Source organism: Xyrauchen texanus, chromosome 2, assembly GCF_025860055.1.
Source record: "Xyrauchen texanus isolate HMW12.3.18 chromosome 2, RBS_HiC_50CHRs, whole genome shotgun sequence".
Classification (NCBI taxonomy): Eukaryota; Metazoa; Chordata; class Actinopteri; order Cypriniformes; family Catostomidae; genus Xyrauchen; species Xyrauchen texanus.
Genome location: NC_068277.1, coordinates 5,663,747 through 5,691,176, shown reverse-complemented (window position 1 = coordinate 5,691,176; position 27,430 = coordinate 5,663,747). Strand labels below are relative to the sequence as shown.

The window sequence follows — 27,430 nt, the reverse complement described above, 5'->3', positions numbered from 1 at the left end:
CTAGGAAGATTCCTCGTTGTTCCAAACTTCTTCCATTTATGAATTATGGAGGCCACTGTTGCTCTTGGGAACCATCAGTGCAGCTAACATTTTTTGTAGCCTTCCCCAGATCTGTGACTCGACACAATCCTGTCTCTGAGCTGTGCAGGCAGTTCCTTTGACCTCATGACTTGGGTTTTGCTCTGATATGCATTTTCAGCTGTTTTCAGACCTTACGTATATAGACAGGTGGACTTCAATCAAAGTGTAGAAACATCTCAAAGATGATCCAGAAAATGGGACGCACCTGAGCTAAATTTCATGTGTCATAGCAAAGAGACTGAATATTTATGTCAATGTGATATTTCAGTTTTTTCTTTTTAATACGTTTTCAAAGTTATCAAAGCATTTTAGCATAAGGCTGCAACATAACAATGTGAAAAATATTTATCTACCAGCATTGTCTAATTTTTGACACAAAGGCCTTTCTGTTCTTTCGGACTGCTTCTAGGGTGCCATCCTCACCACCATGCTTGCTACACGGAACTTCTCAAGTAAGAAACCCACCACGGTTTGCGTTTAACTGTTTGCCTTTTTTAATTATTATTATTAATTTATTGAAAGTTGGAGTTGTGCTTTTTATACTTTATTAAGTTATTGCGCATGTTTGATACAACAGAAGATTTGAACAATAAAAACAGCTTGTTTGATTGGCTTACTTGATTTAAAGAGATTATGCTATAGAGAATTTAAAGTTTTAATGCCAATATTTTGTAATTGACACACACACGCACACACACATGCACACACACACAAACGCACACGCACACGCACACACACACAAATACACTCACACATGCACACATACACATATAGAGAGGCAAAGATCCCACATTTAGCCTTAACAGACTGTAGGGACACACACACACACAAACACACACGCATGCACACACACACGCATTCACACAGGCGCGTGCATACTCACACACACACATACGCACACACACACTCATGCACACACACACGCGCGCACACACGCATACATACTCACACACATACTCACACACACACACACACACACACACACACACACACACATGTTGTGTTTCCATGTTTTATGGGGACTTTCCATAGACATAATGGTTTTTATACTGTACAAACTTTATATTCTATCCCCTAAACCTAACCCTACCCCTAAACCTCACAGAAAACTTTCTGCATTTTTACATTTTCAAAAAACATAATTTAGTATGATTTATAAGCTGTTTTCCTCATGGGGACCGACAAAATGTCCCCACAAGGTCAAAAATTTCGGGTTTTACTATCCTTATGGGGACATTTGGTTCCCACAAAGTGATAAATACACGCTCACACACACACACACACACACACACACACACACACACACACACATACTCACACACACACACGCATACACACATGTCCAGTTAGCTCATTTTGTCCAAAGCAACTCATAAGTGAGAGTAACACAAACATAAGAGATTAATCAGAGGAAATAATATAAGTACGGCTATACACCAAATAATTCCATATGAGAGATTGAAAATTCAGAAATTTAACCTTCTGACACAAATGCATATTCGATATGCTTCTCAATCATATTTAATTACATTATGCACATCTTTGATTATAACCAGTGTTTATTCAGAGGTTTTGATTTTGAGGTTAGTGGATCATGAATATGTGAAGCACAAGATTATTAAGGGATAATTCATAGAAAAATGTTTCTCGTCATTTATTCACCCTCATGCCGTTCCAAATGTGTTTGACTTTCTTTCTTCAGCAGAACACAAACAAAGTTTTTAGAAGACTATCTCAGCTCTGTAGGTCCATACAATGTAAGTGAACAGGGTCCAAAACATTGAAGCTCCAAAATGCACATAAAAGCAACATAAAAGTAATCCATATAATTCTAGTGGTTTAATCCATGTCTTCAGAATTGATATGATACGTGTGGGTGAGAAAAATATACATATTAATTCCTTGTTTACTATAAACAAGGTTTATAGCACTTTTTGGCCACCATTCACTTCCATTGTATGGACCTATAGAGCTGAGATATTCTTCTGAAAATCCTTGTTTGTGTTCAGTAGAAGAAAGAAAGTCACACACATCTGGGATGGCATGAGTGTGAGTAAATCAAGAGAGAATTTTTGGGTGAACCGTTCCTTTAATGTTTCATACCTTGTCTTTTTTGTTTTAGACGTTTTCTAAACACTAGGAACATGTGTGATCATAATCCTTTTCTCTTTATGTCTGTCTAGAAAGTTCACGTTCATGCTTTCACATTCATTTCTGTTCACTCAACAGGCAAGAATCCCTACAAGAAGCCTGATGGTGTTAAGGTAAGTAATGCTTAATCTGTGCTACAAATAAGGCAAGCATTGCATTTACTATTGCTTGTATTTAATGTTTATCCAAGCATTTAAAGGGCTAGTTCACCTAAAAATGAAAATTATCCCATAATTTACTCACCCTCAAGCCATCCTGGGTATATATGACTTTCTTCTTTCAGCCCAACACAATCAGAGTTATATAAAAAATATCCTGGCTCTTCCAAGCTTTATAATGTGAGTGAATGGTACCTTAGATTTTGAAGCCCAAAAAGTGCATCCATCCATCAAAAAAGTAATCCATATGGATCTAGGGGTTAATAAAGGCCTTCTGAAGCTGAAGCGATGCATTTTTGTAAAACAAAAGACATAGACGGAGAGTACGGGAGACGTGGTGGTGCTCATGCAGGAAATATGAGGTAATGCCAACAGAAGGTGAGAGTGTTTGCTGCCATGAATGGACGATTGGAATGACTTTATAGATGCACTGAACGCACCATTTTAAGACTAATGCAAATCTCCAGTATAGCTAAAACAACTTACTTCTTTGCCGCTCTCCTTTGCTGTAAACAATACGCACTTCGCGTCGTCACTTCTCACCGGAGCTTACGCTTACGCCTACATCATACGCCGGAACTCGACTCTCTCGTGCATGCGCTGACTGATCGCCACCGAAGCCAGTGATTATTGTATATAAATATGGATATTTTACTTACAAAAATTATTCACTTCAGAAGGCCTTTATTCACCCCCTGGAGCCATATGGATGACTTTTTTGATGGATGGATGCATTTGGGCTTCAAAATCTAAGGTACCATTCACTCCCATTATAAAGCTTGGAAGAGCCAGGATATTTTTTAATATTACTCCGATTGTGTTTGGCTGAAAGAAGAAAGTCATATACAACTAGGATGGCTTGAGGGTGAGTTTTTGGGTGAACTAACCCTTTAACCAAACCCTTAACCCCTTAAACTTTGCAACTGGTCCCGCATCGTTTGTGCTACAGACATAAATATGACCTGATACCTCAAATCATGCGGCTTGGTGTGCTATTACTTTTCAAAGCGACCACAGTTGCGATTTTCACCTTGCAAATTATACAGTGGGGAAAAGATCCCATAGAGTTACAATAAAGGAGGAACCTAAAGGCCAATTTATACTTCTGCGTGGAACTTGCACTGTTGCCTGACGTGCACCTCTCCAAAAGTGTAACAATGCAATATAGCTGAGATTGCATCACATTTTTGCTAAGATTATTTTAAGATCTATGCATCATATTACATTGGACTCTGGAGCATTGTTTTAATGGTAGACAACATGGATAATAAATAATATGTATCTAAATCTCAACATGTTCAAACACTTTGATGAACTCGTTTTTAATGCTACATTAATTTAATCATACATATTCTAGCCTAGTTATACATTTTACACCTTGTTAATGTTAATGAACCGTTTAAATTGAGGTATTTAACAGGAAAGACAGTTGACAACATAAAGGTAATAAATGCCCCTGAGAGTCAAATGCAGGGTGCATAATTGTCCCTTAATTTTAAAGTACATTTTTGACACTGCAGAACAATGCAGACACACCAACGCACTGCAAACCACCGTGTTGGCCACTATGCAGAGCTTACGCTGTAGGTTTGATGCAAAAGTATAAATCAGCATTAAGCCATATAGACCACAATATCATAGAGACTTTGACCTGGCAACCACCTACTTCCTCAGTCCCTACTTGTAACACTCTTAAAGGGACAGTTCACCCCAAAATGAAAATGCTCTCATCATTTACTCACCCTCATGCCATCTTAGATGTGTATGACTTTCTTACTTCTGCAGAACACAATTGAAGATTTTTAGAAACATATCTCAGCTCTTTTGGTCCATACAATGCAAGTGAAAGGTGGCATAAAGGCAGCATAAAATTAGACTCCAGTGGTTTAATCCATGTCTTCAGAAGCGATATGATAGGTGTGGGTGAGAAACAGATCAATTTTTAAGTCCTTTTTTACTATAAGTTCCCCTCCCTGCCCAGTAGGTGGCAATATGCACAAAGAATGCACCAAAAACAAAACGCATGTTAAAGTTCAAGAATGTTAAAGTAAAAGTGAAAGTGGAGATTTATGATAAAAAAGGACTTGATCTGGTTCTCACCCACACTTATCATATTACTTCTGAAGACATGGATTAAACCACTGGAGTCGTATGGATTACTTTTATGCTGCTTTGTGCTTTTTGGACCTTTAAAGTTCTGGCTATCATTCACTTGCATTGTATGGACCTACAGAGCTGAGGTATTCTTCTAAAATATATGTTTACATTAAGCAGAAGAAAGAAAGTCATACACATGCGGGATGGCATGAGGGTGAGTAAATCATGAGAGAATTTTCATTTTTGGGTGAACTGTCCCTTTAATGATTCATATCTAGTCTTTTTAGACATTTTCTACCTCTTTAATACATTTAGTTTTGAATTTGACACCCTATTGATCTTGTATGTAATTGCTTTAGGAAGCCTTTCTGGAGGGTGGGACAGGTCCAATCATTTACTCACTCTTCTTGTTCCATGTTTTCCAAAACTGTATGTCTTTCTTACATGGAACACAAAAGGAGATGATGTGCAGAATGTCAGTCACCATTCACTTTCATTGCTTCTTTTTTCCATACAATGCAAGTGAATCATGATTGAGGCTGTCAGGCCCTAAAATTCTGCCTCACGTCTTCTTTTGTATTCCATGAGAGAAATAAAAGTCATACAGGTTTGGAACAGCATGAGGGTGAGTAAATGATAACAGAATTTTCAGTTTTAGGAAACTTTCCCTTTAATTTCATATTATTGATTGGTCTGTTCATGCTTCCACACTGCTGAAATGACAACTAGAAAAATTATAAAATAATAAGTGAATACATTTACTAATGCAACAAGATAAAAATCCTTTTCTGTCTTAAACAGAAATATGTTGTAAAATTCTCCCTCATCTATAAACAAAATTGGACACTTTTATTGAGGTAGAGCTTGTAGAAAAATGGTGTGCAATATGAGTGCAAAGCTGCGACAACGTCGAGTGAGTGACAGAAGGGGAACGTCATGGTTACTGTTGTAACCTCCATTCCCCGAGGGAAGGAACGAGACGTTGTGTCCCTCCTGCCACAGCACTAGACCTACCACTGTAAACGGCCCTACCTTATTTTCAGCTCCTCAGAGCAAAATCCTGACTGGCACTTGCTGCCCCGCTATACTTGTGAGTGAGTGTGTGTGTGTGTGTGTGTGTGTGTGTGTACAAGTTTTGGTATACTTGTGAGTGAGTGTGTGTGTGTGTGTGTGTGTGTGTGTGTGTGTGTGTGTGTGTGTGTGTGAGCGTGTATTTATCACTTTGTGGGGACCAAATGTCCCCATAAGGATAGTAAAACCCGAACTTTTTGACCTTGTCGGGACATTTTGTCGGTCCCCATGAGGAAAACAGCTTATAAATCATCCTAAATTATGTTTTTTGAAAATGTTAAAATGCAGAATGTTTTCTGTGAGGGTTAGGTTTAGGGGTAGGGTTAGGTTTAGGGGATAGAATATAAAGTTTGTACAGTATAAAAACCATTATGTCTATGGAAAGTCCCCATAAAACATGGAAACACAACATGTGTGTGTGTGTGTGTGTGTGTACAAGTTTTGCTATACTTGTGTGTGTATGTGTGTGTGTACAGGTTTTGCTATACTTTGAGTAAGTGTGTGTGTGTGTGTGTGTGTGTGTGTGACTTCTGAATTGGCTTAAAAAGGTTGTCAATTGAATCAGAGGAACCATGATTTGGACCAAAGCCAGTGTTTTAATAGACTAAAATACCGGAAAGAGCTAGTTAAAAAGAATCATGTTTTCCTCTCTGTTTTTCAAGAAAGATAAATAAATCTTAATATGTATTTATATCTAAGTAACACTTTACAATAAGGTTATACTTTTTTACATAAGTCAATGTGTCATGAACAAACAATAAACAATGCTATTTACATCATTTATTAATCTTGGTTAATCTTAATTTATGAAAATACAGTTTGTTATGATGTGAGGCAGAAGTGAAGGCAGACGAGAAGGTGCGGATCCAATCGCAGTTAGCTTTTATTTAAACAAATAAACAAACAAAGGAAAACCCGCAATGGGGAAAATAACATGAACAAAGAACTCAAAATAACAAGAACAACGAACTCGGGCAGGGAACACAGACCAGGAATATCAAGGTGACAATATCAAACATTCAACAATCGACAGGGAGTGAACAAAACGCAGGGCTTAAATACACAGGGAGTGATGACTGGATTGGACACAGGTGAGAACAATGAACCAAAATGGCCGTGCTGATGGCAGGTGGATGGTGGGAAATGTAGTTTAAGACAAGAACAGTGAAACACGGGGCGGACAACAAGGAAAACGTGACATGGAGCATGAACAGTGACGGGTGAAAAGGAAAACACGGAGTAGACAGGGAAACATGACATGAACGTGAATATAGAAACACAGAACAAAAGACAACAGTGAACATGACAGAATAAAAGAAACTACAACAAACCAAAACAGGAACTAAACTAAACTTCACAATAACAGTACAAAAAACAAAAGACAACAGGGAACATAACATAACCCCCCCTCAAAAGGACCGGATTCCAGACGGTCCTAAAGAAAACAACAAGAACAACAAAAAAAAAATAAATGTCCAAGGGGTGAGGGATTAGGACAGGGGAAAAACAGACAGACCAAAGGGGGCACAATGGGTACAGGGACAGTCCAAGGAGGCACAAGGGGAAATCAGGCAGTCCACGGGGGCACAAGGGGCAATTAGGTAGTCCACGGGGGCACAAGGGGCAATTAGGCAGTCCACGGGGGCACAAGGGGCAATTAGGCAGTCCACGGGGGCACAAGGGGCAATTAGGCAGTCCACGGGGGCACAAAGGCAGTCCAGGGAGGTGGAGAGGGTAGACAGATAGACCATGGAGGCCGAGAGGGCAGGCAAGCAGTCTATGGGGGTGTGTCAAGGGACCAGGGTCAGGTGGCCGCAGAACAGAGGCCGGTTTAGATGGCCCGGAGCTGGCCACTTGGCAAGGACAGGGACCGGGTCGGGGGCCTGGGAGGAGGCCACTGGGCAGGGACTGGGTCAGGAGGCCAGGGAAGAGGACTCAGGACAGGAACCGGGGACAGGAGGCCTGGGTGGAGGCCACAGGACGGGAACAGGGTCAGAAGCCCTGGGAGGAGGCCACAAGACAGGGACGGGTCAGGAGGCCTGGGAGGAGGCCACAGGATAGAGGCCAGCTTCGGTGGCCTGGGAGGTGGTCATGGGCCAATGGCCGGTTCAGGGGACCTGGGAGGTGTGGCCACTGGGGGAGCTGGCGGAGCCGCGTGAGGCGGAGCCAAGGAGGACCTCTGAGGCGGGCAGTCGAAGACTTGGGTGGCGGCGCCGCAGGAGGCATAGGCAGGGCCGTAGGAGACCCTGGGGGCGGAGCAGAGGCAGGCAGAGCCATGGTGTACCCTGTGGGCGGAGCCGTAGAAGGCTTGGGAGGCGGCGCCGTGGAAGGCTCGGGAGACGGAGCCGAGGGAGGCTCGGGAGGTGGAGCCGGGGGAGGCGATGGCGTAGAAGGCTCAGAAGGCGGAGCTGAGGGAGGCTCAGGAGGCGGAGCCGAAGGAGGTTCTAGAGGCGGAGCCCTAGAAGGCTCTGGAGGCTCTGGAGGTGGAGCCATAGGAGGCTCGGGGGGCGAAGCCCTGGAAAGCTCAGGAGGCGGAGCAGAGGGAGGCTCAGGAGGCGGAGCTGAGGGCGGTGGCGCCGTAGACAGTTCTTGAGGCGGAGGCCTGGAAGGCTCCGGGGACGGAGCTGAGGAAGGCACAGGAGACGGAGCCAAGGAAGGCTCAGGAGACGGAGCCGCTGGAGGCTCTGGAGGCGGAGTCGCAGAAGGCTCTGGAGGCGGAGCCGCAGGAGGCTCCGGAGGCAGAGCCGTAGGAGGCTCTGGAGGAGGCGTGGAAGGCAGAGCCGTGGATGGCTCGAGAGGCTTGAAGGGTAGAGCCCTGGGAAGCTCGAGGGGCTTGAGAGGCGGAGCCCTGGAAGGCTCGAGAGGCGGAGCCCTGGAAGGCTCGAGAGGCTTGAGGGGCGGTGCCCTGGAAGGCTTGAGGGGCGGAGCCCTGGAAGGCTCGAGAGGCTTGAGGGGCGGAGCCCTGGAAGGCTCGAGAGGCTTGAGGGGCGGTGCCCTGGAAGGCTCGAGAGGCTTGAGGGGCGGAGCCCTGGAAGGCTCGAGAGGCTTGAGGGGCGGAGCCCTGGAAGGCTCGAGAGGCTTGAGGGGTGGAGCCCTGGAAGGCTCGAGAGGCTTGAGGGGTAGAGCCCTGGAAGGCTCGAGAGACTTGAGAGACTTGGGAGGCGGAACCCTAGGGGGCTCGAGAGGCGCTGGCTCTTGGACGGTCACGACCATTGGCACTGGCTCTTGGACGGTCATGGCTACTGGAACTGGCTCTTGGACGGTCAAGGCTTCTGGCACTGGCTCTTGGACGGTCACGGCTACTGGCACTGGCTCTTGGACGGTCACGGCTACTGGCGCTGGCTCAGGGACGGTCGAGGCCACAGGCGCTGGCTCAGGGACGGTCGAGGCCACAGGCGCTGGCTCAGGGACGGTCGAGGCCACAGGCGCTGGCTCAGGGACGGTCGAGGCCACAGGCGCTGGCTCAGGGACGGTCGAGGCCACAGGCGCTGGCTCAGGGACGGTCGAGGCCACAGGCGCTGGCTCATTGACGTTTGAGGCTTGCGGCACTGGCTCATTGACGGTTGAGGCTAGCGGCACTGGCTCATTGACGCCTGAGGCTAGCAGCACTGGCTCACTGACGCCTGAGGCTACAGGCTCTGGCTGGGTTACCGTGGTTGACGAGGATTCGGGCTCGCTCACGGTGACATGCGTGGGCTCTGGCTCGCAAATCGGGCAGGCGCGGACCGGGAGGCGGAAGCCCGTCTTCTCTCCTCCTCGGGCAGACGGCGGGCCGCGCTGGCTCGTGGAAGGCGACTGGCGACGCTGGAACGCTGTCCCTGGTCGGCGTGACGGGAGCGCCAGGGACGACTGGAGAGTCTCCGCTGTAGGTGGTGGGGTAGGGTCCTTCCTGGAAACGCCCACAGTGAACGGAGAGCCGCACAACAGTAGGGTCGCCTCCAGGAGGTCGCGGAGGGTCCAGCCGCTCGTAGTCAGAGGCAACCGCTCCTTCACCGAAGAGTTTAAGTTGTCTCGGAAGAAGACCACCAAGGCAGAGTCCGGGAAGTCGGTGAAGCTTGCCAACATAAGGAAGTCTCGAATGTGGTCTTCTAAGGGACGGTCCTCCTGACGCAAACAGAGCAGCCGGTAGTTTGCCCGCAAGACTGCTGGATCCATTGTTTGGGTCGATTGTTCTGTTATGATGTGAGGCAGAAGTGAAGGCAGACGAGAAGGTGCGGATCCAATCGCAGTTAGCTTTTATTTAAACAAATAAACAAACAAAGGAAAACCCGCAATGGGGAAAATAACAAGAACAAAGAACTCAAAATAACAAGAACAAACTCGGGCAGGGAACACAGACCAGGAATATCAAGGTGACAATATCAAACATTCAACAATCGACAGGGAGTGAACAAAACGCAGGGCTTAAATACACAGGGAGTGATGACTGGATTGGACACAGGTGAGAACAATGAACCAAAATGGCCGTGCTGATGGCAGGTGGATGGTGGGAAATGTAGTTTAAGACAAGAACAGTGAAACACGGGGCGGACAACAAGGAAAACGTGACATGGAGCATGAACAGTGACGGGTGAAAAGGAAAACACGGAGTAGACAGGGAAACATGACATGAACGTGAATATAGAAACACAGAACAAAAGACAACAGTGAACATGACAGAATAAAAGAAACTACAACAAACCAAAACAGGAACTAAACTAAACTTCACAATAACAGTACAAAAAACAAAAGACAACAGGGAACATAACACAGTTGTTCATATTGCATTAACTTATATGAACATATGCAACTTTTAATTTTACAAATGAACGTGTATGTTGAAATTAACATTTACCAAGATGAATTCATGCTTTACGTTTTTTTTTTTTTTAGTATGTGTAAACTAATGTAGTTAACTAATGTTAATGAATGCAACCTTATTGTAAACTATATGTATGACCAATATAGCAATACATTTAGTAATAAATTATATTTTAAGGTAATATACTGAACTAGATGCTAATGCCTATGTGCAAACACAAACGATATCAAAACAATTTAAAGGGACAGTTCACACAAAAATGAAAATTATGCCATTCCTGATGTGTATGACTTTCTTTGTTGTGCTGAACACAAATTAAAATATTTAAAAGAATATGTCAGCTCTGTATGTCCATACAATGCAAGTGAATGGTGACCAGAACTCTGAAGGTCCAAAAAATCACATAAAGGCAACATTAAAGTGATCCATACGACTCCATTGGTTCAGTCCATGTTCATAAATCTCCACTTTTACTTTCAAAATGTGCTTTTATAGTTAAAAGGACTGAAATATTGATTGGTTTCAAAGCCACACTTATCCTATCCCTTCTGAAGACACAGATTAAACCACTGGAGTCATTAAGATTACTTTTATGCTGCTTTTATGTGCTTTTTTGGACCTTCAAAGTTCTGGTCACCATTCACTTGCATTGTAAGGACCAACACAGCTGAAATATTCTTCTAAGAATCTTCACTTGTGTTCAGCAGCACAAACCTGGCATGGCATGAGGGTGAGTAAATGATGAGAGAATTTTCATTTTGGGGTGAACTGTCCCTTTAATGTCGTAGTAGTTTGTCTGTTAATACTGGCAGGTTATCTCTCTACTCATGTATGTACTTTCCTACCGCCAGCATATCAGTGCATGGGGAAGTATGCAAATTAGGATGCAGTCTTAGTCTCTCCATCTTAAACATCAGTTTGGTAATAAGTCTAACAGAGCTGATAAACGATGAACATTTTTCTCCTTCCATATGCATTGCTAATTATCTTTATTTGTTTCATGGATGGAAGAATGATAACTAAAGCATTTGATGCCCTATTTCTGTCCATTTCCGTGCACATCATTAGCACGATGAGAAATGCAGTGTTATTCAGTGTAATGGTGATAATGTGGTGATTCATATGTTTGCACCTCACTGCAGAGAAGGAAGTCTATGGTGAGAAGTGCCACGGTAGATTTCAACAGCATTGTTGTTATTTTTGAGTTTAGCGTCTCGTTTTGAGGTTCAACTGATATTGGCATAGATCAGTGCTTAGATGTAGACTGGAAACTTCTTTTGCAAGTCCCAACAACTGCAACCGTGACACATAATATACGTATTTCTTGCCATTGGATTGTTACCAAAATGAAAATGAGTTTCATGAAATCATAGTTTCGCCTACTGAAAACATTTGCATAATAAGGTGTTTTGTTTTTGCAGAAATTACCAACATGCAATAGAATTGAGCATATGCTAAACCTGTCAATCCAGTATTTGGGCAGTATAAGGGCCCATGGCGTAAACAAAGTTCTATATTTTTAGTTTGGTTTAACAAGAATTAAACCTGCATGACATGTTCGTCATTCAGGGATTCCTTCGATTTAGAAGTTGCATGAGAAAACATGCAACTGTTCGATGGTCTGTAGGTTGCTGTAAAGAGCCCGAATGGCTGTTATCTTAAAAACACATGCATATTAAAAATTTGGAAGGTTTGGTGGGAAATGTGATATCAAGTGTTGATTGCTTCATGCTGTTTAATGATCTAGTTGTTCTCAAATATGAGAGTTTCTTTAGCAAACTTTATTAGAAGTACATTTTTCCACAGCATAATAGCAGACAGAATTATGTGCATGGTAAACAAATGCTAATGTATTGCTAACATACTGTAAATGACCATTTGCATTGAGTGTGACAGTTACAATCATTGAGGAATAGTGGATTGTTTTCAAAGGCTGTCATTGCAATCAGCTCTGCTAATGAACTGTTCTTTCACCATCCAGGATCCATAAGCGATGTCGTTCGAATAAAATGGCCGTGCTCATTTGACATTTCCTCTCTCCTTGCTAAAGCTTTGCCTGTCTGTCTGTGTCCCTCCCACCTGTAGATCAACAACAAATCCAACGTAGTCACCAGTCCTAAAGAGCCAGTCCCCTCACCTGCTCTGGTACTCTGTCTCTGTCTGTCTGTCTCTGTCTGTCTGTCTGTCTGTCTGACTGTCTGTGGCTCACTGGTTATTTTGCCATTCTTGCTTTTTTGTTTGTTCTGTCTACTTTCAGTGAATCCAGCACCCTATTCACACATAATGAAAAGTTTGAAGTTGACACGATTGCAAACACTTTAGGAACAAATTTGCAATTTTCCACGTTTTTCCGGAAATTTCCAGAAATATAAATTTTAAGACATGTTTTCTTTATTCAAGTGTAGCAACTCTGGGCGGTTGCAAATATTCTACATTCACACATTGGAGACTTTTGAGTTAATAATAGTTAAAATATTCCAAAATCATTTCAGTTGTTGTCTGTGCTGTTCTGACATTTTAAAAATAAATCTAGTTTGATGGTATTCGTGGTATATTTAGTACTATACAATACATAGAGATGGGTATTTATTATTATTTTGATTATACCACATTATCAGTTGTCCTTGTTCGGATCCGGAGATAATAGGGGCCCCGCAAGAAACGCACATTCCGCCGGATGTCTCTCCCGAACCGGACCGACCACGGTCTCCAGACTGGTCGCGTTTGACAGGGCTCATCCGGACCTTTTCAACGACACCTGTCCCATCTCTCTAGCCAACCGGGACCTGGAGACTTGCACTTTTACAATGGAAGTCAATGAGCTCCGTAGAGGTCGAACGCCCCTTATCTTGGGAACCCGGCGGGCTACGATCATCGGGGCCGGGCTCGTTCGAAAGGGCCACCCGAGACCTTTCCAACGACACCTGCCCCACCTCTCTAGCCCACCGGGACCCGGAGATTTGCACTCTTTACCATGGAAGTCAATGACTCTGGAGCGACTCATTCGAAGGGCCATCCGGTCTCGAACACCTGCCCCACCTTCTGCCACGGACGATTTGCACTTTACCATGGAAGTCAATGAGCTCCGTAGAGGTCGAACGGGCGGGCTCGTTTGAAAGGGGCCGAGACCTTTCGAAATCCCCTTAATGCTTGTAATTAGTTCTTTTGTGTGTTGAATTGTGCTGTGAATTCAAAACTTCCATGTACTGTCTATAAAGCAGTGGTGACATTTTACAACCCTAAATGCACAGCATTGCAATATTACAAACTTTATCCATCACATCATCATTTTTGTATATCCTGTGGCTTCTTTAAAAACACTTTCAAGTAGGAGAAAATATATTTCAATATATCAGCACTTGGGTTTCTGAGAGTTTAATTATGTATGTGTATACATACAGTATATACTGTATACTGTATATATAATATATAGATCAGCAGTTACAGAAATACTCAAACCAGCCCATCTGGCACCAACAATCATGCCACACTCCAAATCACTGAGATCACATTTTTCCCCATTCTGATGGTTGATGTGAACATTAACTGAAGCTCCTGACCCGTATCTGCATGATTGTATGCATTACACTGCTGCCGCACGATTGGCTGATTTGATAATCGCATGGATGATTGTTGGTGCCAGACGGGCCGGTTTGAGTATTTCTGGGACTTTCACACACAACAGTCTCTAGAATTTCCTCCGAATGGTGCCAAAAACAAAAATTGAGCAGCAGTTATAGATGAGATGCGGGTTGGTGCTGTTATGTTGGTACGAGGGGGACCTACGCAGGTGGTTTTAATGTTGTGGCTGATTCACAGCTGTATATACAGTACTGTGCAAAAGTTCCTAAAACTTTTGCACAGTACTGTATATAAATATATATATATATGCTGTATATAATGTGTCTTAAACAACATGTTTTGTTAACAGTGATATATTTAGCTCAGTACACAAAATGCTTGCGTTAATGTGTAATAATATCACGTTTGATTAAAGGGAAAATGGCAATTAGTTTTATTTATCCGGCTCACACAAGCTTTCAATCTATTCTTTCATTTAAACATTGTGTACTGAGTAAATAAGACGAGGACTGTGCTATTGTCCACATGCTTTTGTAGGTTATTATATATGTACACAGAGACCGTAACGACCAGTCATTTTACAAAGCAATATCCACGATGTCCCACAGCAGTTTGCATCATGTAGTGTGGTTTTAAGGTATAGAAGAGATTGTGTAATTGCCGTGGAGGAACCATTGACCTCAGAACCTCACATATAGCGACACACGTATTAATAATGTCATATAAACCGTTTTCATTTCTCAGGAAAGTCTGTTTGCACACAGACATGAACTAACCGTGTTTTTAAAAGGTTTGTCACTGAATGTGTGTGTTAGGAATGGACGCATGTGTGTTTGACTTACTGTATGGAGGATTTGTTTGTTCTTAGCTTTCCTACATGAGTCTAATATTTATATTTATTTTATTCATTTTATTCTAATATTTAAGAAATATCACATGCACAAATGTGCTGTTGTACTGAATATCAGCACAGCAGTGATTCCGCCATTAGCCTCTGGGCGTGCTGATATTCAGGACAACAGCACTTTTGTGCATGTGATATTGTTTTTTATACAACAGTCCTATAGTTATTTTTGGAAGCCATTTTAACCGTATCATGGTCACATTAAACAAGATTTTAAAACGGGTTTTCCTGATATTTTCTTGCTTTACTGCACGCTTTGGCTTTGGCATCCCGTACTGTTGCTCTAGTGAAAATGTGTGGTAGTTATGCCCGTAACCTATACCCATTATGCCCATCCCAAAATGGCATGACAGATTGTCTAAACGGCTTTGCTCTTTCCCTTTCGTAAAGTACACCAGGCTTTGTTAGAAATGTCTTTTATATCTGGAAAAATGGCTTTGCTCCCCCCAAAATGAGGCTTACATTTACATTTATGCATTTGGCAGACACTTTTATCCAAAGCGACTTACAGAGCCCTTATTACACGGACAATCCCCCCCGGAGCAACCTGGAGTTAAGTGTCTTGCTCAAGGACACAATGGTGGTGGCTGTGGGGATCGAACCAGCAACCTTCTGATTACCAGTTATGTGCTTTAGCCCACTACGCCACCACCACTCACACTCACTCCGCTTTAGTTTACTAAAAACTCTTGACTTCAGGATTTCAATGCAGTGCACCTTAAAAGGAGCGTTCACCCAAAAATGTCAATTCTGTCATTGTTTACTAACTCTCATAATTTTTTGGGTGAACACAAAATAATGCTAAGTGTCCTCTAACTCTTCAACTGAACTACTATTTATTCACGTCTTATATCTTTTATTCTCTTTTTCTCTGTTCCTTTTCTTTTCCTATATGCACCTCCCAAATCAGGAGCCTCAAACTACTGTTATCCACAATCCAGCCGACGGGAACAAGGTATTATGTGCTGAGCATGCTCGCTGCAGTCGTCTGGGATGCTTGCAAATAAAAGGGATTCCGGAAATGCGTCGATTCTGCTGCGTTTACGCCTCTCGTCCACACCGGAACGACATTTTCCTTTACCGATAACAGAGACTTTTGGGAACGCTCTCTCTAGGACGGCATGCTTTGGGAATTAGTGATGTTAGGAAATGGAAATGTCTATAAACAGCACCTGTAACACAGACAATAATGTCAGCTCGTTCGCCAGACGATGAAAACCGAACCGGAAGTGTCTCTATTGAAATGTTACAGTGGAAAGACTATTATCGGAGGGCTTGTTTGGAACAAAACTAGGACATTTTCATTCATTCTGGTTTCAACTAAATTAATATAAACATGCATCATGTCAGAAATACTGCAAGCAGATTGAAATAAGATTTTGTGTGCCTGTTTGTGGTTTTCCCCCCTTTGTATTTAGATGATTATTGATTAATATTTGTGTTTTCTGATACCGTTCAGGAATCGTCAGAGAGTGTCAACACCACTATTGAAGATGAAGACATTAAAGGTACAGTACACACATATGCTCTTGTACGGACACACAGTGTACTAGCGGTTTGTAACTCTGTGTGCGATCAACCGGTCATTATACCAATAAATGATAATTAATTGGCATAAAAGTCAATTGTACATTACAAATTAAGATATATATATATAAATGTTTGACAATATCTTTTAAATACATTTTTGTTAATTAAGGAACATTTGAAAAATGTTAAAAAGTAATGCTGGCTGTCGATTAATTTCATATTTATTTAATTGTTGTAGTTAATTATGATTATTAGCGTATTTTGAAAGTGCTGAAATTTGACAGTATATATTCTTCTTTTCCAGTGAAAATGCATTTATTTCCATTTTAGGAAAGAAAAGAAAACAATATGTAACAATATAATGCTGTATTTACATTTTCCAAATAAAGCTTTCTAGAGTATAAAGATAGAAATGCACTAAAATATGATTAGGATGATTATTGTGAATCAATGAGAATCAGGAACAATCTGCAAAATGCCAAAAAAAAAAGCAATTGCCCAGAAAATACCACATATACACTGGCGGCCAAAAGTTTGGAATAATGTACAGATTTTGCTCTTATGGAAGGAAATTGGTACTTTTATTCACCAAAGTGGCGTTCAACTGATCACAATGTATAGTCGGGACATTAATAACATGATAAATTACTATTACAATTTGAAAAAACGTCTTAAAACTCTCATCAAAAAATCCTCCACGTGCAGCGATGACAGCTTTGCAGATCCTTGTCATACTAGCTGTCAGTTTGTCCAGATGCTCAAGTGACCTTTTACCCCACACTTCCTGTAGCACTTGCCATAGATGTGACTGTCTTGTCGGGCACTTCTCACACACCTTACAATCTAGCTGATCCCACAAAAGCTCAATGGGGTTCAGATCCGTAACACTCTTTTCCAATTATCTGTTGTCCAATGTCTGTGTTTCTTTGCCCACTCGAACCTTTTCTTTATGATTTTCTGTTTCAAAAGTGTCTTTTTCTTTGCACTTCTTCCCATAAGTGTATTATTAGTCATGTTGCTCACCGTACTGTGATTATCGTAGCGGTTGGTAAACGTCTCTTGGGATTAAGCGTTTTATTTTAAGCCTTTTTTCACAGCTGCTAACTTTCTGTTCCTCTTTTTTGTTGTGATTTTGAGCTGAGATGTTGAGGCTAGATCTCGAGCAATCTTTTTTTACTGATTAGGTGTTAAGTGTAAGTCCACAACTTTACGTAAGTCACACAAAGACCTCAAATTGCAAAGGATAAATGTGCTAACGGGGATTTGTTGTTGTGCCATTTGTTTCCATCATCCTTTGTTATCTTCTCATTCATGTCTTTGCTTCAGGAAAGCCTGTAAACCAAATAATATTGTGTTTTCATTTCTATCGCCATTTCAACTAATTCTGTCCTTTTGTTTCTCCTTTCTTAATCTTTTAACCTTGCTTGTCTTCCCACTGTATATCCATGTTTACATTTATTTTCTGTCATCCATCCATCCATCCATCCATCCATCATCCTGGTCCTCAATGTCTTTCCAACGTAAATATACCCTCCAGTCATCACATTCACTCTCACAGCATTGTTTTCCGTACAATGAAAGTGAATAGCTGTCATTCTGGATAACATCTCCATTTGTATTCCATAGAAGAAAGAAATTCATAAGGGTTTAAAACAACATGAGGGTGAATAAATGATGAGAGTACTTTCATTTTTGGGTGAACTATCTCTTTGAGTTTTACTGATTCAAGCTGTTTGTGTGGTCTTGAATACCCAGAAGGATCAAATAATGATCTGCAGATCAAGGTTTAGAAATGATCAAATCAAAAGAAGAAAAAATAACCCTTATTTTAGCACCAGGGACTAAAAACGAATCATTTCGATTCATTCTGAGCAAAAACTATATTTTTTTCATTCTGGTTCAAAAGTTCCTCAGTGTCCCTTTCTAATGGTTACCGGTTAGAACTAAATAAAATAACGGTTAATAACGTTCGTTTTAGGGGGCCTGTGTAGCTCAGTGAGTATTGATGCTGCTATCACTCCTGGAGTCGTGATTTCGAATCTCAGGGCGTGCTGAGTGACTCCAGTCAGGTCTCCTAAGCAAACAAATTGGCCTGGTTGCTAGGGAGGGTAGAGTCACATGGGGTAACCTCCTCGTGGTCATGATTAGGGGTTCTCGCTCTTAATGTGACGCGTAGTAAGTTGTGCGACATCCACATCGGAGCAGTTTCCACCAGGTTCAAAGCACATGTTTGATTTTTCCAGGTAACAAGTGGTGTCGTTAAAAAATATACTGTGATAAACCCTTTGGACTTTAGTTTCAGTTGCAGTTACCAGCATTTAAAATAACGTTTTCACTCTTGAACAAATTAAACAATTTAAAAATAACGTTTTCACTCTTGAACAAATTAAACAATTTAAAAATAACGTTTTCACTCCTGAACAAATTAAACAATTTAAAAATAACGTTTCACTCGAACAAATTAAACAATTTAAAAATAACGTTTCACTCCTGAACAAATTAAACAATTTAAAAATAACGTTTTCACTCTGGAACAAATTAAACAATTTAAAAATAACGTTTTCACTCCTGAACAAATTAAACAATTTAAAAATAACGTTTTTACTCTTGAACAAATTAAACAATTTAAAAATAACGTTTTCACTCTTGAACAAATTAAACAATTTAAAAATAACGTTTTACTCTTGAACAAATTAAACAATTTAAAATAACGTTACTCGAACAAATTAAACAATTTAAAAATAACGTTTCACTCCTGAACAAATTAAACAATTTAAAAATAACGTTTTCACTCTGGAACAAATTAAACAATTTAAAAATAACGTTTTCACTCCTGAACAAATTAAACAATTTAAAAATAACGTTTTCACTCCTGAACAAATTAAACAATTCAAAAAATAACGTTTACTCGAACAAATTAAACAATTTAAAATAACGCTTCACTCTGAACAAATTAAACAATTTAAAAATAACGTTTTCACTCCTGAACAAATTAAACAATTTAAAAATAACGTTTTCACTCCTGAACAAATTAAACAATTTAAAAATAACGTTTTCACTCCTGAACAAATTAAACAATTTAAAAATAACATTTTCACTCCTGAACAAATTAAACAATTTAAAATAACGTTTTCACTCGAACAAATTAAACAATTTAAAATAAACGCATTTTCACTCCTGAACAAATTAAACAATTTAAAAATAACGTTTTCACTCCTGAACAAATTAAACAATTTAAAAATAACATTTTCACTCCTGAACAAATTAAACAATTTAAAAAAATGTTTTCACTCCGGAACAAATTAAACAATTTAAAAATAACGTTTTCACTCCGGAACAAATTAAACAATTTAAAAATAACGTTTTCACTCTGGAACAAATTAAACAATTTAAAAATAACGTTTTCACTCCTGAACAAATTAAACTATTTAAAAATAACGTTTTCACTCCGGAACAAATTAAACAATTTAAAAATAACGTTTTCACTCCGGAACAAATTAAACAATTTAAAAATAACGTTTTCACTCCGGAACAAATTAAACAATTTAAAAATAACGTTTTCACTCCGGAACAAATTAAACAATTTAAAAATAACATTTTCAGTCTGGAACAAATTAAACAATTTAAAAATAACGTTTTCAATTGCATTCTGCAAAAAATTCTGTTAGTTTTCGGTTTTTGTTCCTTGAACTGTTTTTAGTCCCTGATTTTCACATTAAATTTATGAAATTAAATTGCAGAAAGAAGAAAAAAACTCACATTACAATAATGAGAATCTACAGATAATCATTGGACCACTGTAACGTGATTGTGATTATAAGTCCGATTCATTTTCATGAACCAGTTCTTTCCAAGGGTTCATTTAAATGAACCGGTCCAAAACAATATGTTCAGCAGTCCTTTTTATGCCATTACACTCCCTAACATTATTGAGCATACATGCTCAGTGTTGCATTAAAGGGACAGTTCACCCAAAAATGTATATTCTCATCCCAGATGTGTTTAACTTTCTCTCTTCTGCAGAACACAAACAGAGATTTTTAGAAGAATATTTCAGCTCAGGTCCATACAATGCAAGTGAATGGTGACCAGAACTCTGAAGCTCCAAATTAGCACATAAAAGTAATCCTTAAGACTCCAGTGGTTTAATCCATGTCTTCAGAAGAGATCTCAGTCTTGACTTTGCAATCTCTAGGCACGGTCGTGATTCCAAGCTCACACTTATTAGTGCTTGACACATGCACAGAGCCCTAGATGTTGCCAGGACATGTAATCGAGCTTGAAATCATGATCGTTGATGTCAAGATTTATAGTGGAAAAGGAGTTACATTTGGGTCTGTTCTTACCCAAAACCGATTAGATCGCTTCTGAAGACATGGATTATACCACTGGATTGCTGTGGATTACTTTTATGCTGCCTTTATGTGCTTTTTTGGAGCTTCGTATGTCTGGCCACCATTCACTTGCATTGTATGGACCTACATGCAGGTCTTCCATCACCGCATCTGGTGTTTATTGTGTAAATAGCTTCATTATATAGTGGTATAAAAGCGGTTCGTTTTAGAGAGTGTTTAGGGAGCTGTTCCAGATTAAGGGGCAAGTGTGAATATATTAGACTTACTTTTAAGCGTTGAAGGAATAACAAATCTTTCCATACTCTGACGCCATTCCATGTTCACACTTCTGTCTTATTTAGAGATTATTAGACACAGTGAGTCTTAATTTGAAGCTGGTGTCATTTTGTCAGTGCTTCAAATGCACTGATGCATCGCAGCAACATCTGGCTTTGTCTATTGTCCTGATGGTGAAGAGTCTCTCAAGATCCTGCTGTGCAATATGACTTTTACAATTAATGTGATGTTTTAGTGCCCCCTGTTGGGGATATAAGACAACTACACAGCCAGAAAACAACACCACAATCTCAAAGGGCAAGATGATTAGCAGATGATTATTTAGTGAAGCATTTTGGTGGGTTATGTTGATTTTTGCATTAGTTATATTTGTGATTTAAGTCCATATGTATATTTTAAAATGTGTATCTCACTGTTTTGAATGCTGGGTATGTCCCACAGATAAAAACCAGATTTTTATTCTTCCTCTGTGTGTTTTAGCCAGGAAACAGGAGATCATTAAAGTCACAGAGCTGCTGATTGAAGCCATTAATAGTGGAGATTTTGAAGCGTACACGTGAGTTTCTGTTTCAGCGTTATGCCTGAACTCTTAAAGACGGCGGTCTTGTCATTCCTGTAAGTATTGATCATGTGTCTCACAGGAAGATCTGTGACCCCGGGCTGACCTCTTTTGAACCGGAAGCTTTGGGAAACCTCGTGGATGGGACAGATTTCCACAGGTTCTACTTTGAAAACTGTAAGACGGGATTTTACATGTGAAGATTTGCTGCATCTACATTCATACATTCAAGCTCTGTTTTAAAACCTAGTGAGCTGCCTTTCTACAGTAAGATGACACTGAGAACAGAATAAAGTTAGCTAGTAGCTACTCTTCAAGTTACTAACGAAACGTATCTAACTACACTGAAGCTATTTAACCCTTGTGCGACCTTTGGGACATTCTTGTCTTTTTCATTTTTGTTTTCCCGATCATTTCGGCTGTGTTAATGCCAATAAACACCAAAGTTGTGTATTGTTTGGGATGTATTTTGATATTTCAACTTCAGTTCCTATAATACATCTATAATAATACTGTGTACACAAAATAGTTACACTCGGGACCTTTAGGACAAAAATGTCCCCATTGAAACCCAATAAAATGGCAATATTTGATCCCAGTGCCATTAAAGCATAAAATCAGGAATTCTATGATATTATGGAGACCTGGCTTCAAAATGTACATTTTAATATTATCCACCAGATGGCACCATTGTTCTCATGTTTAGCCTATGGAGCAAATACAAGCTTTTTACCTATTTTCTGTCTTCTGTATTATAGAGCACTGCAGGACAACTAAATACATGATGCAGCTAAAATTGTGTGTGTGTGTGTGTGTGTGTGTGCAGTACCGGCGCTCCCTATACACATAAATACCCAAATACTCCCATATGCACCAACTCTCTAGGGGGGCACCATCTTAGGTCCACCAGAAAGTCCACTGGCTGCCCTTACTTGCACGTTATATGTTATGCAAGGACTCGAAAGCAGTTGCGGAACAGAGACGATCGCTTCATGATCCTATCACGCAAAACCCCCCCAACCGGAACTCTGTGTAGGGCATCAATTTGGCCCTGTGTGTGTGTCTGTGAGTGTGTGTGTCTGTGAGTGTGTGTATGTGTGTGTGTAAACATTTTCAGTATCTGAAAATGAATGAATATTTGGTAGTTATGATCAGGACTGATGTTGGTTAAAAAGATTGCTGCATTCACAATATAATGTGTCAAATGTCGTGTTTTGCGATGCAACACTGCTAATACTGGGAAAAGCTGCACTGTTGTGAAAGTAGCAGAACTACTGCACTGCCACTACTGAAAATGTAGTGAAGCTAGTAGCGTTGCAACTTCTAGTTCAGTACGCCCCAACACTGCGGCTCTTTCAGTTAGGGTGCGGCTTCAGAAGGAAGCTGCCTATTTAGCAGTAGATTAGTAGCGCACTAGGTTTTAAAACAGAGCCAACGTTTTACTATCTGTCTTTGAGATTGTTTCATGATTCTTGGTCTTTTGTGCCTTTAAACACACCTGTGACACTCCTCCAAACACAGTATGTTCTGATGTTTGTCAGCATTACGTTTCATCTCTTCTAGCGCTCTCCAAAAGCCATAAACCCATTCATACCATCTTGCTGAATCCTCACGTGCACCTGATTGGTGAGGATGCTGCGTGCGTTGCCTATATACGGCTCACCCAGTACGTGGATGCCAACAGCATGCCGCGCACCATGCAGTCAGAGGAAACCCGTGTCTGGCACCGCCGTGATGGCAAATGGCAGAACATCCACTTCCACCGGTCTGGCTCGCCAACTGTGCCCACCAAGTGAGGTCTGTGTTTGTGTGCATACACAGGTTTGATTTGTATGTTTGTAAGGCCTAAAAGAGACCGCAGAAGTATGTGAACACTAAACCTTTTAGCGTTGTTTTTCCGGTCATTACATACAAATGGCACTGAATGATACTAATGGGATTTCTTTTTTTCAGTTCAAAAGGCCTCTAGAGCCCAACTGCTGAAATCAAGACATCAACTGAGCTTCAACAAGTGTCTGCCACACCACAACCACGATCTTCACTGTTTGATCTACTGTACCCGAGTCTTGTTTACATATCGTCAATGCTGGATTATAGAATGGAAAGGGATGGAGAATCATTTCATATCAGGATGTGGTGTGTGTGTGTGTGTATGTGTGCATTTATATGTATTGAGTATGCTGTTTACACACTATACTCATTATGTGGAATGCATGTTCTTACTAAGTACTTTAATCAATTTTAAAGGGTTACATTTTTGTATAACATTGTGAAGCCATGTGTTGGTAAACGGTGTTGTTTGGGTATAAGGATATATTTTGATTGATCATTCAAATTCTGTTGTACATGTAATCACAGGGATAAAATGAGAGGATGCCAAGTTGTAAAGTATATCAAAAAAGCCAAAACAATTGTGTGCATTTATGATCTAAGAATTTTTAGCATTATAAAAGTAACATCGGTAATCCGAGTTAGACATCTATAATTGTCTAGCAAACCATGGCGTTTACAAAACATTGTAGTTATCTTTGATTTTTGTGCTTTTCTAAATTTTTATCGACGAATATAATGGGAGAGAATTTACTGATTTCTTGAAATGACAAAAATGGGCTTGCTTGTGATTTTCAGTGATGTACAACATTTTGTGAAGTTACGTGAACTGCTATTCTTGCTTTACACTTTGGAGTATTAACAGTTTAATGTTAGCATACGTAGGAGCGTCGTGCTATTTTATGGACTAGTTCTTAGCACCAAAAAATGTATTTTGCTCATAAAGTATAATTTTGGACTTCATCTGAACTTAATACTTGTAATGGGAAAATAATGTTACATAACTCATTATACAGTACAACATGTGCTCATACACTCATTCTGAGAAACACAAATGGCTGGTAAAGCCAAACATATGCCCTATTCCAAAACCTAGTGAGCTGCCTACAGAGGAGGCTTTTGCTGCCTCCTAAAATGCATTGTTTGGACCAAATTCAAAGCCAGACCCTTCATGGAAAAGATAATGCCTGAATGCATTGTGACAAGGTCAGTGAAATATAAATCCAAGATGGCAGACCAGGCGAGATTAATGTTGTAGTACCTAAATAATTTGCACGCGCAGGTGAGATTTGTGAATGTGTAAATTTGTTTTGCACGCGCGCAGCACGTTTTGTAAAGGTGTAGATCAAGTTGCAAGACTTTTATTTCGCGCTTACACTTTGCCCACTGTTTTTGCACATAAACATGGCCAATAACATTGCAAACTTGCGATATGCAAGCAAAGAAAGCCATGTCACGAACAGCTAAATGGGGTTGACCGCGTAGATTCAGTATTTAAGAGAGGAGATATACCCAGAGGAACGACGCTTAGCCATATAAAGAGCAATCAGTCTGTCACGCTATTAAACCTCATTTGATTGTTTACAGGTTTTCCCGCCTTCCCCGCTTGCAAAACTATTTTTCAGTGAGAAATTCGTGCCAAAAGTGATCGCAAAAAAAGGGAAAACAGAACAGTGTATATCTGATTATTTCTGGAAAATATTTATGACACAAAAACAAGTAATTTAAACGTTTGCATTAGTTTATTTTACACATACAGACGCATTATACGTGGTCAGTCTGTTTAGTAGTTCATTGCACCCTTTCTTTGCTTGCATATTGCAGGTTTGCAATGTTTTTGGGTCATGTTTAGGCGAAAAAACATTATCAAAAGACCAGGCGGCATAGTATGTCCCGAAAGGTTGGAAACTCCAGTATTAAAGAACCACACATGTAGCTTAGCATAAAGCTAACACCACCAGACGCTATTAAAATAATTTGCAAGTCATTTTATGGAGTGTGTGGGAATTTAAAATCGGTCAATTTAGCTTTCACGTCAGTTTGCAGAGTTATTCAAGTCAGCTCACTTGGTTTTTGAACTGAGTTATTTTTCTTCATTTTTAATTCCTAATCCATTAATAAACTGAAATGTACAGTTGTGTTGTGGTAACTTCTTAATACTTGTGCATATAGTCTTACTGTGGACCTTATTCACGGTAGCGCCATCTTTGATTTTAATGGGAATGACAACGAGGCTGTGAGGGATAGACGTACACAGTCTCTTCAATGGCACACGCGGTATAAAGCTGCAAAAAGCTTCAAGATCACATCCGATTTTCCACAACTCATGTTGCCTGGAGTTTTTTTGTTTATGTTAATGAAAACGTGTCTGTTAAATAAGCCAAAAACACTTTTAAACTACAGTGCAACCTATTAAATTGACTGTACGTCTTTCCCTCACAGCCTCATTGTCATTCCCATCAAAAATCAAATATGGCTGCTGTGAATAAGGTCTATGCTACTCATTGGAATTTGCAGTATTCTTCAGGGAAAACCATGGCGGACAGCTTCAGTTCTTATATTAACTGAGTAACATGACTTTCCATTCTTTGTCATCTCTATTTACATTGAATACTTAGTCGAAATGTATTATTCAAAACCAAATGCCCCATTTCTTATGGGAGGCAAGCAAAACCCCCTTCTAAAGATCTACATAAACATCAATCTTTTGTACTGTAGTAGCACAAATGCAACAAATAAATCATGGAGAGTGAAACACAAGTTAAATACATGTACAGTTTATTATAAGTACTCACTGCAGCTGCTGTTTTCACCATATGCTGCCATCGCCACGGAATATGCTTAACAAAATTTCCAATTTTTGTTTTTATAGTTTTTTCTTATTTTGGGCTACAAAGTGAACAAGGTATAGTCTGAATAGGACTGAATAATCAGTGGTTATCCCAAACCAGTTCTGAATTCTGAATCGAACTCTTTCAAGTGTGCATGCTATTGTCCGTTACAAAGAAAGCAGATTATTATTCTATTCACTATGATAACTGCGCACAATATCACAGACATACACACTTTCACACCCTTGACATGCATCACATTATTAGCCAATATTCAATTGTTAATTACCTGTATTGCTAATATTATTTGCTCTATTAACTGCTAAGCGTGATGTGCATCCTGGTTATAGTCAAACTGGTTTTGTGTAAATTGTGCTTGTATTAACGATCACAAATTATAACAAGCTTGAAGGATCAAATATATCCTATAATATGTTCTAAATTTAGAACACAATGTTTTAGCTTTGATCATCTTATTTTTTAAAAATGCATTATATTCTTAGAACATTTGAAACATTCTAAACTGATTCAAATAAATTGGAACTTTTTAAATGATTCAAATTCGAATGAGATTTAACCTCCTTACACTGATACCTGTATAATTAGGGAGGACACCTGCCATTTTCATTTTGGGGGGTTAACTACACTATTCCTTTAACAATAGGAACACATTACATATCTAAATCTGCTCATTCTTCTTAAAAGAAAATTAGGTCAATGTGAGATTAACATTTTTTTTATTATTATTTTTACATCATTGCAACCACAGGGGGATAACCAAAACTGCCAATATTCAATCACTTTGCCCTCTCTGATCTGAGTCATGTTGTAAGTGCCAGGAGGAGCTCCACAAATAGGGAAGAGGTACAAGTCAAACCCACAAGCGCACAAATTTGGGGATTCAAATAATCTTTAAATTCAGCCATACTTTAAAGGGACAGTTCACCCAAAAATGAACACTCTCATTATTTATTCACCCTCATGCCGTCACAGATGTGTATGACTTTCTTTCTTCTGCAGAACACAAGAAGAATATGTCAGCTCTGTAGGTCCATATAATGCAAGTGAATGTTGATCAGACCTTTTGAAGCTCAAAAAAAGCACACAAAAGCAGCATAAAAGTAACCCAGACGACTCTAGTGGTATAATCCATGTCTTCAGAAGTGATATGATAGGTGTGGGTGAGAAACAGATCAATATTTAA

The 27,430-nt window shown here is 40.1% G+C and overlaps 1 protein-coding gene across 4 annotated transcripts in view; it reads left to right on the top strand.

The window, feature by feature from the left end:
• The window catches only part of LOC127619546 (calcium/calmodulin-dependent protein kinase type II delta 1 chain), a 103,016-nt gene extending 75,746 nt beyond the window's left edge, over nt 1-27,270 (top strand). For 2 of the 4 annotated variants that reach the window (XM_052092415.1, XM_052092407.1), the window contains exons 12-19: nt 491-533; nt 2,311-2,345; nt 15,756-15,800; nt 16,305-16,353; nt 21,487-21,562; nt 21,648-21,742; nt 23,129-23,362; nt 23,519-27,270. In XM_052092415.1, the coding sequence (XP_051948375.1) occupies nt 491-533; nt 2,311-2,345; nt 15,756-15,800; nt 16,305-16,353; nt 21,487-21,562; nt 21,648-21,742; nt 23,129-23,361 (576 nt within the window). In that variant the 3' untranslated portion in view covers nt 23,362; nt 23,519-27,270. The remainder of the gene's footprint in view (nt 1-490; nt 534-2,310; nt 2,346-15,755; nt 15,801-16,304; nt 16,354-21,486; nt 21,563-21,647; nt 21,743-23,128; nt 23,363-23,518) is intronic. The other 2 variants (XM_052092430.1, XM_052092424.1) reach the window with 1 other exon arrangement.
• The last annotated feature ends 160 nt before the right edge of the window (nt 27,271-27,430 follow it).